Raw genomic sequence first — 13,851 nt, 5'->3', positions numbered from 1 at the left:
CCGGCGCCGGGCGGGGGCGGTGCTTTGTGTGCGGCCGGCGGGGCGCGCGGCGGTGCGGGCGGGCCACGGGCGGCGGGCGCCGCGGTCGGGCGGGCGGGCGCGCGGCAGCATGGAGGAGCTGAGCAGCGTGGGCGAGCAGGTCTTCGCCGCCGAGTGCATCCTGAGCAAGCGGCTCCGCAAGGTGCGTGCGGCCCGCCCGGCCCCCGCCCCCGCCCGCCGCCCGCCCGGCTCACGGCCCCTCTTCTCTCCCCGCAGGGCAAGCTGGAGTACCTGGTCAAGTGGCGCGGCTGGTCCTCCAAGTGAGTCCCCCGCGACGCCGCCCCGTCGCCCGGGGCTGGCGACGGGGAGCCCCTCGGCCGAGCCGTCGGGGGGCCTGGGGGCGCCCGCGGGCAGGGCGGGAAGTTCGAGGTGTCCCCGCGGACTCCGCCGGCCCCGAGGGGGCGGGGGCCGCCCGGCCCGGGGTTGCCCTTTGTTTACACGTCCGCGGGTGCGGGGCTGGGCGGTCCCCCGCGCCGGAACCCCGCGGCCCGGGGCCCACGCGCCGCGCTCCCCCCTCCCCTGCCCCGGCCGGGAGGGAGGCGCGGGACGCGAGCCCCCCTCCTCTTGGCCAGATTCTCCCCGCTGTAACCTGAGCTTCCTGTTGATGGATGTAGGGTTTCTTTTTCTTTCTTTCTTGTAGTGGAAGGGAGGGGATTTGGCGTCCCCGGAAGGGGCTCTGGCTCTGCACGGCTCCTCCAGCGGCCCGGTCCCCCCAGACCCCACTCTTCTTTCTTCGCTTCCCCTCGAGGTGCCCCGGCCCGCGCGCCACATTGTTCTGGATCTCGGGCTGGGCGCCTGTGCCCCTCCCTGCATCCTGGACCTGCCTTCCCTTCCTCCTCTGGCTCCGGGCCAGGGTTTGGGGGATTCCCTCTCTCTGCAACTTTGCGTTTTATTGGGATTTGTTTTTCTCCCAGGCAGAGACTGTGGGAGTCCTCTTGCGGCCTCGTTTTAATTGGGGGGTTGGAGCGGCAGTTTCCCTTTGGGTCTGTGGTTAGTGCTGGCTTGGTGGGGGGTGGCCAACCTCCAAAACCTGGGTTTGGACTTTGAGAAGTAGGATGGTGCCGTCGGCCCGAGTCGATGTGCGGTGAGGACGGGCCGCCTCGGACTGCTTTGCGAAGCCGTGATCGTCAGCCTGGCGCCTCATGCTGCCCTGCCCTCTGCCTTGCAGACATAACAGCTGGGAGCCAGAGGAGAACATCCTGGACCCGAGGCTGCTCCTGGCCTTCCAGAAGAAGTGAGGACACTGACTGCACAGTGGGGAGGGCGGGGGGGGGGGCGGTAGTTGATAGTCTCGCTGGGCGCTGCCCACCTGACCGGAGGCTGAAGCTGGAGCTGTGGTCTGAGGTCCCTTAGCAAGATGGTCTCCAGGGCCATCTCTGTGGCTGGCTCTAAAAGTTCCCGGGCAGGCTGTATCCATCCCTGTGAAGACCCTAAGTGACTGCTGCTTTGATCGTTCTGACAGCCAGACTTGCAAAAAAACCACTTTTTCAGTTGCTGCAGATAAAGATTGTTAGCTTCTCTGAGCCTTTTCCGCTGACTAATTTACAAATGGCTTTAACAAAAATCCAACATAGCAGGCTTGCCACAACGACGCAGGCCTGTCCTTCCAGCCCTGCACTCGTGTGCCATCAGGCAAGAGAAGGCTCAGAGAGGGAGCTGGAACACACAGTACGCGGTTGTGCTTGTTGTGGTGTGTCTCTGGAGAATGTAACATTTATTTTGCTTTGGGCTGCAGAGCATACAGTACCGAGTAGCCCCATGGGGCTGGATTGGAGCAGACTTGCTTCTGTAATTCTAGATGTCATTGCTGTTGTTAGGTAGGAGGCTTGGGTTGAGAGGTAGGCCTCCTTGAGATGCTTGAGGGCAAGGGGTGATGAGGAGAGGGCAGCAGCAGGAAGAGCCAGGAAGTGCTGCTCAAGCAATGGCAAGACGTGGGGTTTGCACTGATGGCTCCCCCAGCTCCCCAGGCTCCCCGGGCTGAACTTGCCTTGGGGATAGAGGCAGAAGAATTGGTTGTTGGAGTCTTTCCCAATCAGCGTCCATCTAGTAGGTTTGTTCTGTGTTAGCAAAAGCTGCGTTGACTTTTTTCCACTGTAGCAGGACATTTTGGGTCTTCCCAGTGGAGACATGACAGTGGGGAAATAGAGGTAGGGTGAGCGAAAAGAAAAAAGGTCAGCCTCTGCTTGCTGAAATCCCTTTGGAAAATCGTAATGGCAGCCCATTTTCTGTCCTCTCTGGGTCCTGTGAGCCTTGGGGGGGGGGGCATGGCTTGACCCACTTCAGAGGCTGGTAGATTTCTCTGCATCTGAGACAGTGTCCTAACTTGAGAGAGATTGTGCCCTTGCCCCTGGTTTTGGCTAGAGCAGAGCAGACGACAGCAGGAATACCTGATACACGAGTTTAAAACCCATGGGTGGCCTGGATTATGTCGTGGAAGAAAGAAAATGGAGAAGGTGGCTGTTGGGCTTTCTCCATCCACCAAAATGCCCCCTGGGCACTAGGAGCTGGCCGTTACCTGCTTGGTATTGGCGGGGCTGGAGGTGTGGCCTCTGCTGCTCACAGGCTCACAGCACTCAGTCCGCAAGTTAATGTTTCAGCAGAGGAGACCCATGCAGCACCCCATTGTCCTTTTAGGAGATTTCGGGTGAAGGACCAGCACTTAATTGGAGTGTGAGCTTTGCCTGGTACCGATCAGATCTGTGTTTAAGAGGTTGCCTTCCAGGTCCCAGTGGGATGATGTTTGCCGAGTGTAATTACCAGGGCCTGTTCCCTTGAGAGTAGCCTGAAATACAAGCTTTCTCTAGGGGCTGGAGACTCTTCAGGGGGTACTGCGGGTGGTGCATGCGTTGAGCCCTGCGTGCTTCAGAACACGGCACCTCTGCCATCCCTGTCCAGAGTAGAGTTTAGGAATAGGCAGGTCTTTTCAAAAAGGAAAGAAGGAGAGCCGTGTGCCAGCAGCCAGGCTCTGTGAGGGCTGGAGGGCCCGTGGTGCTCCTTGCTCGGATGAGCGTTTTATGCATAGGCAGCTGCCAAGGGAATGGGTGGCACCTCCCTGCCCTGGGTTTCCTTCTCCTCTTGGAATTTAGGAGGTTGGACCCCGTGGCCAGCCAGGCTACCTGTAGTTAGGATATGCTAGAATTTCCACGCAGCGGTGCACCTGCAGGAAGCTGTCTTTAGAGGGGTCAGAGAAAATGGGGATCACTGCTTTCCCAGCATTGCTTTGGCTTCAGTTTGTCCTTACCCAAATGAAATGAGATGGCTGGTTACCGATCCTAGTGCAAAGAACGGGGTCTGATCTCTGCCTTGGGTATTGATATGTTTCCAGCAACAAGATGTGCTATTACAGGCCCTCAGGAACAGGGTGCTGCAGTCCATGGAGTCCCATAGGGTGGAAGGGGGTATGCACAGGGCTTCTCCTCCGTTAACTAGTGGTGTGCCTTCAGGGAACACGAGAAGGAGGTGCAGAACCGGAAGAGAGGCAAGAGGCCGAGAGGCCGACCGAGGAAGCTCACTGCCATGTCCTCCTGCAGCCGGCGCGCCAAGCTCAAGGTGCGTGTTTGCGCCTGGCCTGCTGACCCCACCTCCCAGTACCCCCTTGGGGCAAGGGCAGGCAGAGGGAGGGTTTGGGGCCCTCAGGAAGGGGGTGGCACTTCTGCCAACAGTCTGTCCCTCTGCTCGGAAGACAGGAGCCCCCTTTCTTCCTGCCTCTCAGTTTTTGCTGTCAGGGACCCCAGCTGGCTGAGTTCCTCCCCACCCCTTCCAGGGCCTTCCTGCTTCTGCTCCATTCTGTCCTGCAAGCGCCAGACTGCATGGCAGGGTCAAACTGCTGCTAACAAGCACTTCTCACTCCAGGGGGTCCTTTGGGGACAGAAAGGAACAGGAAGCATGCATACAGTAGGTGCTGTAGCTGGATGTGACTCACAAGCCCAAGATTTTGGGCTACTCCCTGCCCACCTCTCAGTGCACCTGAAATGGAAGTGGCCAGATGAGGCAGGGCTAACTCAATAGCCGGGGGTGCCAGGAGGGGCCTTGTAGGAGGGCAGAGGCAATGTGGGGTGATGATATGCTTGTCCAGACTGACTCGTCACCCCTCCCACTGCAGTGATGGACTCATCCGGCCTCAGGTATGCCGTGGACCCTGGGGTCCATGGCACGGCCCCTCCCTCCCCTGAGGACAGATCAGGCAGTACAGGAGCGGGGAGGAGGGCTGGCCTCAGTTCTGGATGTGTCTGATTCCCTCCTCCAAGCACTGTCCCTGGACATCCACATGATGTGGCCACAGGCTCAGTCACTTACACAACTCACTTTTCCAGGAGGGTTTCCTGAATGAATGTTTTTACTGGCCTTACTTTGTCTTGAAAATATTCTTTTGAACAGGAAGGCGGGGCCGCAGAAGCCCTGCTGACTGAGGAGGGCCATGAGGCAGTGACTGATGCCTGCCAGGGGAGCGGAGGCCCTCCAGGTCTGACAGAAATCACTCCTGTTGAATTTGGGAGAATCGGGCAGCAGGGAGGCAGTGTTGGATCTGACGCTGTAAAATCCCCACCTAGCAGGCAACGTGGAGGCCCATGAAACACGAGGACGCTCTTATTTAATATTTAGGGTGACAGCCAGAAGGCGAGGAGGGCAGTGGTTTGTTTCCCACTGTCCTGGAAGGCTCAGACTGGGAAATGGGGATACTGACACCCACTTGGTTTAGGCCGCAAAGCTGGGCCTGCTGCTTCATGCAACCTGGAGCCTCGTGAGTCCTGTGAACTGTGACACTCTGGATACAGTTAGATCCCTTTGAATGTCTGCTCTGCGGCCCCCTTGAAAGCTGACAGTGGACGGGGTGTTCTGGTGTGGACTCCGTCCTTACTCTGACTTCGTTTTTACCAGCCACCTATTTTTCTCTCTATTCTGCCTTTAATTTTGCCTCTCATGGAACTGAGTGTGGTGAGAGGTTGCACCTTCCTGATTGCCTCTCTGGTCTGAAAGCCACAGGAGGTGCTGGCTGCTCTGGACCCTGGGAGCAGGCAGTGGGGGTGGCCCAGCTCCTTTATCTTTTTTTTTTCTTTTTTTGACATAGTCTTACTCTGTCGCCAGGCTGGAGTTCAGCGGCGCAGTCTCAGCTCACCGCAGCCTCTGCCTCCCAGTTTCGAGCAATTCTCCTGCCTCAGCCTCCACAGTATCTGGGACTACAGGCACACGCCACCACACCCAGCTAATTTTTGTATTTTTAGTAGAGATGGGGTTCAGCCATGTTGGCCAGGCTGGTCTTGACCTGAACTCCTGACCTCAGGTGATCCGCCTCCCTCAGCCCCCAAAGTGCTGGGATTTCAGGCGTGAGCCACCGCACCCTGCCAACTTCTTTGTCTTTTTAGGAACCCGATGCTCCCTCCAAATCCAAGTCCAGCAGTTCCTCTTCTTCCTCCACGTCGTCGTCCTCTTCCTCAGATGAAGAGGATGACAGTGACTTAGATGCCAAGAGGGGTCCCCGGGGCCGGGAGACCCACCCAGTGCCTCAGAAGAAGGCCCAGATCCTGGTGGCCAAACCTGAGCTGAAGGACCCCATCCGGAAGAAACGAGGCCGCAAGCCCCTGCCTCCGGAGCAGAAGGCGACCCGGAGACCCATGAGCCTGGCCAAGGTGCTGAAGACGGCCCGGAAGGACCTCGGGGCCCCAGCCAGCAAGCTGCCACCTCCACTCAGCGCCCCCGTGGCAGGCCTGGCAGCTCTGAAGGCCCACGCCAAGGAGGCCTGCAGCAGCCCCAGCACCATGGCCACCCCAGAGAACCTGGCCAGCTTGATGAAGGGCATGGCCAGCAGCCCTGGCCGCGGTGGCATCAGCTGGCAGAGCTCCATCGTGCACTACATGAACCGCATGACCCAGAGCCAGGCTCAGGCCGCCAGCAGGTTGGCACTCAAGGCCCAGGCCACCAACAAGTGTGGCCTCGGGCTGGACCTGAAGGTGAGGACGCAGAAAGGGGAGCTGGGAATGAGCCCTCCGGGAAGCAAAACCCCAAAGGCCCCCAGCAGCGGGGCTGTCGAGCAGAAAGCAGGGAGCACTGGGGGGCCCCCACACACCCATGGCACCAGCAGGGTCCCTGCTGGGTGCCCAGGCCCCCAGCCAGCCCCCACCCAGGAGCTGAGCTTCCAAATCTTAGACTTACAGAATGTCAAGAATGGCATGCCTGGGGCAGGTCTGCTCCCCCGCCACGCCACCACCACCAAGGGTGTCCCAGCCACCAACCCAGCCCCTGGGAAGGGCACTGGGGGTGGCCCCATCGGGGGCAGCGGGGCCACCATGCCCACCGACACCAGCAAAAGTGAGAAGCTGGCTTCCAGAGCAGCAGCTCTGCCCACCCCTGCCGGCAAGAGGGACTGTGTCAAGGGCAGTGCCACCCCCAGTGGGCAGGAGAGCCGCTCGGCCCCCGGAGAAGCCCGCAAGGCGGCCACGCTGCCTGAGATGAGTGCAGGTGAGGAGAGCAGCAGCTCTGACTCCGACCCTGATTCCACCTCACCGCCCAGCACTGGGCAGAACCCGTCAGTGTCCGTTCAAACCAGCCAGGACTGGAAGCCCCCCCGCAGCCTCATCGAGCACGTCTTTGTCACCGATGTCACCGCCAACCTCATCACCGTCACAGTGAAGGAGTCTCCCACCAGTGTGGGCTTCTTCAACCTGAGGCATTACTGAAGCCCCTGAGCCACCAGCTGCCCGGTCTTACCTCCCCTTCCCTGTCTCGGGCTTTGCTGACTAAGTGACTCCCAGCCCAAGCCCCCTCAAGGGTCTGGGTAGGGAGGAGGAGTAGGTGGTCTCCTTGAAGAGCAGGCTTGGAAGGGGCTTTTCCCCAGCCCCCACCCTGCCTTGCTGGCCTGGTCTCCACCATGTTCCTACCTCTGTAGGCCTCTGCTCTCCCCTCCTGCCTCAGGAAACGTGGTGGCACCCGTGACTCAAGGTGGCTGTCTTGAACAGAGCGGGCTTCTTTGTGGCTGCGTTCGTGCTGGGTTTGAACTGCCCCTCCCTGGCCTGCAAGACTGAATCACAGCTTTGCTCCCATCTCCCAGGGTCTGAGGTATCAGGAGGGGGCTTCTGGCCCACCTCACCTTCAGCCTTGGGTGGCAGGAGAGTGTCATGGGGAGGCAAGGCCAGTGGGACTCGTGTTCCCTCCACCTGGCGACAGCTTTTGGGAGATGGGATGGGTGGGGGCTGGCCTGGTTAGCATGGCCTCAGCCAGCAGTGGTGGGGTGGGGAGCCATCCCCTGACAGCTGGGGGCTGGCCAGGGCCTTGATGTGAAGGACAGTGGCTGGCAGCTGGCGTAGAGTGAGCACAGGAGCCCTAACAGGCTTTTCGGCCATCTAGCCCCAGTTCAGGGCAGCATCTACAGCCCCCACACAGCCCACAGGCCAGCATGGGTGGGGTGGGAGGGGGTTCCACCTGAAGAGCCTCCACACTTCGGAGCAGGAGGCAAGCTGTGGCCACTGCCCACCCTTCTGCTGTCCCAGTGAGAAGTGACCTGAGTCCCCTTCCAGACCCACCCCCCGCCCGGGGTCCACTGAAGCATCTTCCATTTCCAAAAAGTCCAGAGTTCCGTGTTCCAAGGAAAATCCAACATGGAGGTGCTCAGGCCCAGAGGAGTCCCGTGGGCAGGATCCTTGGCAGGGGCAAGCCCCTCCCTCTACACCCAGGACTGACTTCTGCTAACAAAGGACTGGCTTGGTCCTAACTGTGGTCTAGAGACGTCCCCAAGACGAGGATGGGAGTGCTAGCTCTTGAGAGTCACTACGCCCGTCCGCCGCCTTTGTGCTGCAGGTGTTTGCTGTGGGTCCTGCCCACGACTTCCTGCTGTCTGTGCCTGGCCCTGCCCACGTGAATGAGCCACACCTTGAGGAATGTCACTTTCCTTGGCAATCCCCCTCACCGTTAGGGGTTCCCTGTTTGGCTCTTTTCCAGCTGAAAATACCTGTACCATTTGGGAAGCTGGATGAAGTCTGGGCGGCCCCCGGTATAGGGCCCTGGAACACTGAATCTGTCAGCCTCGGCCTTGAGTTAACTCAAGAGTTTGAGCCTCTTCCAGGTGGTGACATGGGAGCTGCCTTGTATAGCTTCTGACCAATGTCAGGATTTCTGTTCTGAGAGCAGCTTGGGCAGAGACAGGCAATCTGGCCACTGGATCTTTGTGATGCCAAAAAGAGAAGTTAGTGGGATTGAGTGGTCACTTTCTGTTCTGATGGATGAAGAAAGTCAGCCCGCAGGCATGGGGCTATGCCAGTGCCTGACCACAGGGGCGGCTACCCTTCCACAAAGCAGCCTGGACTTGGAGAATGGGCTCTGGTTTCCGGGGGGGCAAGACCCCCCCAGTACCTCACCGTGCCAAATAGGAAGAGGTGGCCTTGGTGTAGCCAAATTGATCTCAACAGTGTGCCTTTGGGGAGGGACCCATTTCCTTGGCTTCATTGAGGGCCATCCATATGCCACCTGGGGCCAGCCCACAGTGGCTGTGTTGGCCGCCACAGGAATGGTGCCCTTGCTGAATTGAAGGGCTGAGAGTCCAGGACAGCTAGGCTGGAGCTGGAGGCAGTAAGGGGAGGAGCTGCTCCCACAAGAGGGAGAGATTCCAGCTCCCTGCTCAACCTAGGAGGAGTGGATACTGGCGCACCAGCCTCCCTGTCCCCAGACAGCCAAGTTCGTGGCTCCTTCCTGCGGAGCACGGTGCTGCCTTCAAGGCTCCAAAGCCAGGCCCACAGCTCTCCAGGCCTTCAGGGGTGACTCTGGGCTTCCAGGAGTTGGAGAAATGAGGGTGTCTCGCTGGGTGCCTGGGCTGACCAGACTCCTCCCCAGCAGCCAGGTCTCTCCAGACCCTGAATCGGTGCCTTTCTGTTTATCAGCTACTTCAATCCCAAAGTTCGAATCTGCAGATACCTTACTCCCAGCCACTTTGCCTTCTTACTGTGTTGCGTGTTTTTCCTGGTGCTTAAAGAGTGTGTGTACGTGTGCAGGGCAAGTGCCGCCACCGGGGAGCTGCACCAAATGCTCAGACTTGGTTGTCTTTATGTTTACCAATAAATAAAAGTAGACTTTTTCTATTTTTATTTGCTGCTATTTGTGTGTGTGTCACTGTCTGTCTAGGTATCTGGCACATCTGACAAGATGCCTTGTTGCTTTGTCCTGAAGGTCCCACAGGAACGGTGGCAGTGTGTGTGTGTGGAATGGTGTGTTAATCCCGTCCTGTTGGCTCCTGTGTTGAACAGGAAGCAGTGGCCAGTCTGCCTTCTTCCTTACAGGTGTTGGCATATTTTTCTATGTATATATTTTGTACCAAAAAAGAGCGTTCCTTGTTTGGGTTACACTCGGAATTCTGATCTAGCTGGAGAGGGCTCTGGGCTGAGACGTTTCATTAAGGGGAGACTTTGGGGGAGGATCAAGCTTTGAACCAAAGCCAATCGCTGGCTTGATTTGTGTTTTTTAATTAAAAAAAAAAAAAGGCCAAATCATTCATGTATGCCACTTCTAATTGCTTTCAACTATGGCTGTTCGCTTTCTTAAAAGAGAACGAAAATAGATGTGTTATCGCCTTAGGAAAGGGTCTGTGTTGAAACAAGACAGCCACCCAGAGCCCACACTGAATTGGGATCAACCAGTTCAAGGAAATGCTTCCCCCAGAAGGCCCCTGATGGTGTGGGGAAAGGGAATGGAGTTGGGGACAGGTAGTGCATCTTATGATTCTGTGGGTTTTCTAGCATTTTGGGAAACTAGCTTAGGTTGCAAGGTTTTTCCATTTTTTAGACTGATGTTAATTTATTTTGCCAGGGAAACACAGCAAATGGCGCCAGAATATTTTTGTCCTTTTGTTGACTCTTAGTATTTCAATAAATTTTTTTTAAAAAACTTTTGGCCTGGTGTACATCATGAATGATCCCTGAAACACAATCGACTCTGCTCTTTTCCTTTCTTGAGGCAAAATAATTCATCTGGCCATGGCCTGAATACTGGTGGCAAAGAAAAATCAAAGAGTAGCAGGGTGCGGTGGCCGACACCTGTAATCCCAGCACTCTGGGAGGCCGAGGTGGGTGGATCACCTGAGGTCGGGAGTTCGAGACCAGCCTGACCAACATGGTGAAACCCCATTTCTACGAAAAATACAAAATTAGCCAGGTGTAGTGGCGCATTCCTGTAATCCCAGCTACATGGAAGGCTGAGGCGGAAGAATCACTTAAACCCAGCAGGAGGAGGTTGTGGTGAGCTGAGATTGAGCCATTGCACTCCAGCCTGGGCAACCAGAGCAAAACTCTGTCTCAAAAAGCAAAAGAAAAAGACTTTGGGAAAAGATTGGCCACTTGCATAGGGTGCAGAAAAATATGTTTTTCTAAGCAAGGGATGGGGGAGCTTAAGAGTCTGTATACCAACGGTTCACAACAGGGAACAATCTGGCATCCCAGGGGGCACCTGGCAGATCTGGAGATCCTGCTTGTCACACTGTGGGGTGGGTGCCACCGGCATCTAGTGGGTAGGTACCAGTGTCCTGAGGTGCACAGGACAGTCCCCATGACAGAAAGAAATGATCCTTCCCAGTATGTCAGTAGTGCTGAGTTTGAGCAACTCAAGGGGAAAAAGAAACACGACGCAGGGGTGGGAGGCAGGGGCAGTGTCGCCGGCATCTGGTAGGTGGAAGTCAGGGATGCTGGGATACATAAACTCACTTTGATACTCAAAGGAAACCAAAACTCTCCCTCTCCCCACCCCCACGGTATCCAAAGATGCTGTGTCGGAAAGCCACTCCACCCCTCGAAGCCACCGTCTGTGCTAATGCTTTACAAGGAAACAGCCATAAAATTCCAGGGGAGTCACTGTGAGTTAGCAGCTACTGCAACTCCTAACCCAAGGCTCGTGAATAAAGAGGTGATTTGCTTATTACAGAACCTTCCTGGAGCCCTTAAGGCTTGCACCAACCTCAGCATGAATTTATTCATAAATTCCAGCCTCCAGGGAGAATAGAGCTTCTTTGAAGTCAAGAGAGAAGCTGGGCCTAGATGCTGCGGCCACTGGGTGAAAAACTACGCGGGGCAAGGCCTGAATCTTTTGGTTCAGAAGAGGGCTCCACTGTAAATGGAAATGTGACCCCAGCACTAGCCGGCTCTAGGAAGGCCTGCCAATTCGACATCAGACTCGAGGCTGCTGCTGGCAGGTTCTCTTTTGTTGCCTTCGGAAGACTCTGGCTGTTTTGTTTTGGAGCAAGTGGGCAGGGGCGACCCCAGCGGGCCTGTCCTCTGGTTTATCAGAGCTGCAGAAAGGGGCTGGGACCTCCAGGAAGGAGCAAGCTGGCGGAGCAGGAATAGGCGCGGCCCCGATGGGGAGCCAGGATTTGGGGACAGCCCATTTCTACAGGGATTCCGCCAGACGGGTGCCGGGCCGGGCTTGCTCTGCCTTTGTCAGCTTCTGCGCTGCTGATGTGATCGCCTAATCCAGTGCCCCGCAGAAGAATACGCTGGGCTGCCAGGGGCCCCACCCGGCTCCAGGGCCCGGCCCCATGGCCGCGACCTGCCGGAGGGCGCCGGGAGCGATGGGTGCAGAGGGGCTGGGAGAACGCTGACCCGGGCGGCTGGACCTCCTTCCCCGCCTCCCCTCTCGTGGCTCGAGCGCCGAGCCTCAGGGAGGATGCAGAAGGGGCGCCCGTGGCAGTGGGCGCCCAGCGGTGCCTTTGGGTGGGGAGAGATGGGGCTTTCTCTGTTCGGGTTCGGAACCAGAAAGGCACTGGCCCCCCGAGGGGAAGGGGTGGGCGCCGGCCACCCGGGCCGAGGCCGCCACCTGCAGAGGGCGCGCGCGTCCCACCAAGGTCGGCCGCCGGCCCTTCGGACGGACGGGGGAAAAGCCAGCCGCGGCTCCAGGGTGCCCGGGACGCAATCGCGCCACCTGCAACCCGGCCACCTCCGCCTCCGAAGTCTCAGGAGGAAACCCCCGACCCAGCCCGCAGCCCCTCTCGCAGCGTTCAGGACCCGAGGCTGCAGGCGGAACAGAACACAATGGACGGAACAGAATCACGCAGGGCCCTGAGCCGCGCCAGTCTTGGACTTCAGTTGGGTCCGAGGCTCCTCTGGGCCTGAAGGGCTGTCAGGTGAGAAGAGGAAACCAGCACAGGAGCCGGGGCCGGGTATGTGCGATGGCGGCCCGGGCGCACAGCACGGCGCCTAGATCAGGGTGGTGCCAAGCTAGCATTGAAGGTACGGAAAATAATCCGATCCGACACTCTAGGAAGAGCAGGAACCTTCCAGCCCAACCAATGTTTGTGCGGGGCCAGGTTCCCCGCCGCGGTGACCACACAAGCCCGCCCTGTCCTAGGGACGCAGGGTCACCGGTCTGCCCTGAGGCCGCGGTGCACATCTGGTATCTGCAGCTGTGGGGGGTTCCCCGGGAATCTGCCTGCCCAGGAAACGGAAATCCGCGAAGGCGCTCCTCAAAGCCGAGGCTGGTGATGGCCAGCGAACCCGAAAAAGGGGCAGGGTCGGCAACCTCTTATCTGCTTAAGCAGGAGCCCATGCCACTGCCCCACACACCCACGAGTGGAGGCGGGAGGGAACCCAGTCCGAGCGGCCACCGTCGCGGGGCCACCCCACCCACCTTCCCTTGAGGCTCCCTGCCCGCGCGGAGACCGCTTGTTGCTGCGGGGGCAGCCTAGGGCGGAGGACTTTGACGCCTGGCGGCCAGGACTCTCCTCGGCAGGCACCGCGGGCCCTCACGTCGGAAGGAGACACAAGGCTCTGTGACCCGCCGCCCTGGGCCCGGGCCCCAGGAGCTCCTCCTGTCCTCTCGCGCCCTCCCACACCGGTCACAGCTGGGGTAGGGGGAAGCTCCGCCAAGGGCCGGGCCACTGACTCCTCAGCAAGCGGCCAGAGATGCTTGAGCGACCCCGGTCCCCGTCCCTCCCGGCGGGCTGTACGGGAGAGCCCGAATCGCGGCTTCTGGGCAGGGCGGGGCACGATGCAAGCAGAACTGGGTTTAGTGCGCGGCCTCTTTGGGGATGCCGAGGGTGGGTGGCCCTCCTGTGCCGGCTTCACGACCCCGCCCCCGCTGCTATGAAGTCTGAGGCCAGAAAAGGCCAAGAACACCTCCCTCTCCACCTCCACCCCGCACTCTGCTCTGCCCGCACCGACCTTCACCCATCGTTGGGGTTTAGGCCCGCCGAGGAGACCTGGGCCGGGGAGGCTGCGGGGACTCGGCGGCGGGGGAGCGCGGGGCTGCAGCGCCGAGGCTCCAGGTTCACTAATCACATCAGCAGCGCTCTGCGCCGGCTCGGAGCAGGCAGTTGCCTAGCAATACCCGTGAATTCAATTCCTCAATCAATAGGCGCGAGGCTCTGCATTTCGGGGAGCGCTAGCAAGGTTGCATGGGTCTAGGGAGTGGGTCTCACGACAGCTCCGAGGAGCAGGCCCGGGAGGCTGTGGGCAGCGCGGCGACGCCCCGGGGACTCGGAGACCAGACACCTCTGGCCTGGGGGTGTGGCTCGCTGAAGGAACCCGCCAGAAAGGGGAACCCCCGACCCCAGGTGCATCCTCCGGGGGTCCCCAGATTCTGCCCAGGTCCGGAAGAAGTGCAGCCAGTAGGTGCGGAGAGACAAGGCTTCCCCGGGACAGGCTGAGGAAAGTCGTACCCCGCGGCCTCCCACGCCCACCTCTATCCCAGCTGGGTGGGTTCCCCAGTTGGGGAATGGCCTTTTCAGGGACCGTTCCCCCACCGATGCGGACGAGGATGGGGCCGGGAGACGGAGTAGATCCTCTCCTCCCGGGATGCCTCTTCCCTTTGCTCGGGGAAAGAAAAAGAATAAAACCAAGACATGTC

At 59.0% G+C, this 13,851-nt stretch overlaps 1 protein-coding gene across 2 annotated transcripts; it reads left to right on the top strand.

The window, feature by feature from the left end:
• The first annotated feature begins 8 nt into the window (after nucleotides 1-8).
• Nucleotides 9-9,502, top strand: CBX2 (chromobox 2). Of its 2 annotated transcripts, XM_032241445.1 has the most exons (5): nucleotides 9-181; nucleotides 256-299; nucleotides 1,208-1,273; nucleotides 3,483-3,588; nucleotides 5,403-9,502. In XM_032241445.1, the coding sequence occupies exons 1-5, from the start codon at nucleotides 110-112 to the stop codon at nucleotides 6,711-6,713; spliced, it is 1,599 nt and encodes a 532-aa protein (XP_032097336.1). In that variant the 5' UTR covers nucleotides 9-109; the 3' UTR covers nucleotides 6,714-9,502. The 2 variants fall into 2 exon arrangements, with proteins under 2 accessions (XP_032097336.1, XP_032097337.1); XM_032241446.1 differs by lacking the exon at nucleotides 1,208-1,273 and having other exon boundaries at nucleotides 59-181.
• Nucleotides 9,503-13,851: the final 4,349 nt, after the last annotated feature.

This window comes from Sapajus apella, unplaced genomic scaffold, assembly GCF_009761245.1.
Source record: "Sapajus apella isolate SASKATOON/1434 unplaced genomic scaffold, GSC_monkey_1.0 scaffold48, whole genome shotgun sequence".
NCBI lineage: Eukaryota > Metazoa > Chordata > Mammalia > Primates > Cebidae > Sapajus > Sapajus apella.
The sequence above is the reverse complement of the archived record's forward strand: the minus strand, read 5'-3'. Positions and strand labels throughout refer to the sequence as shown.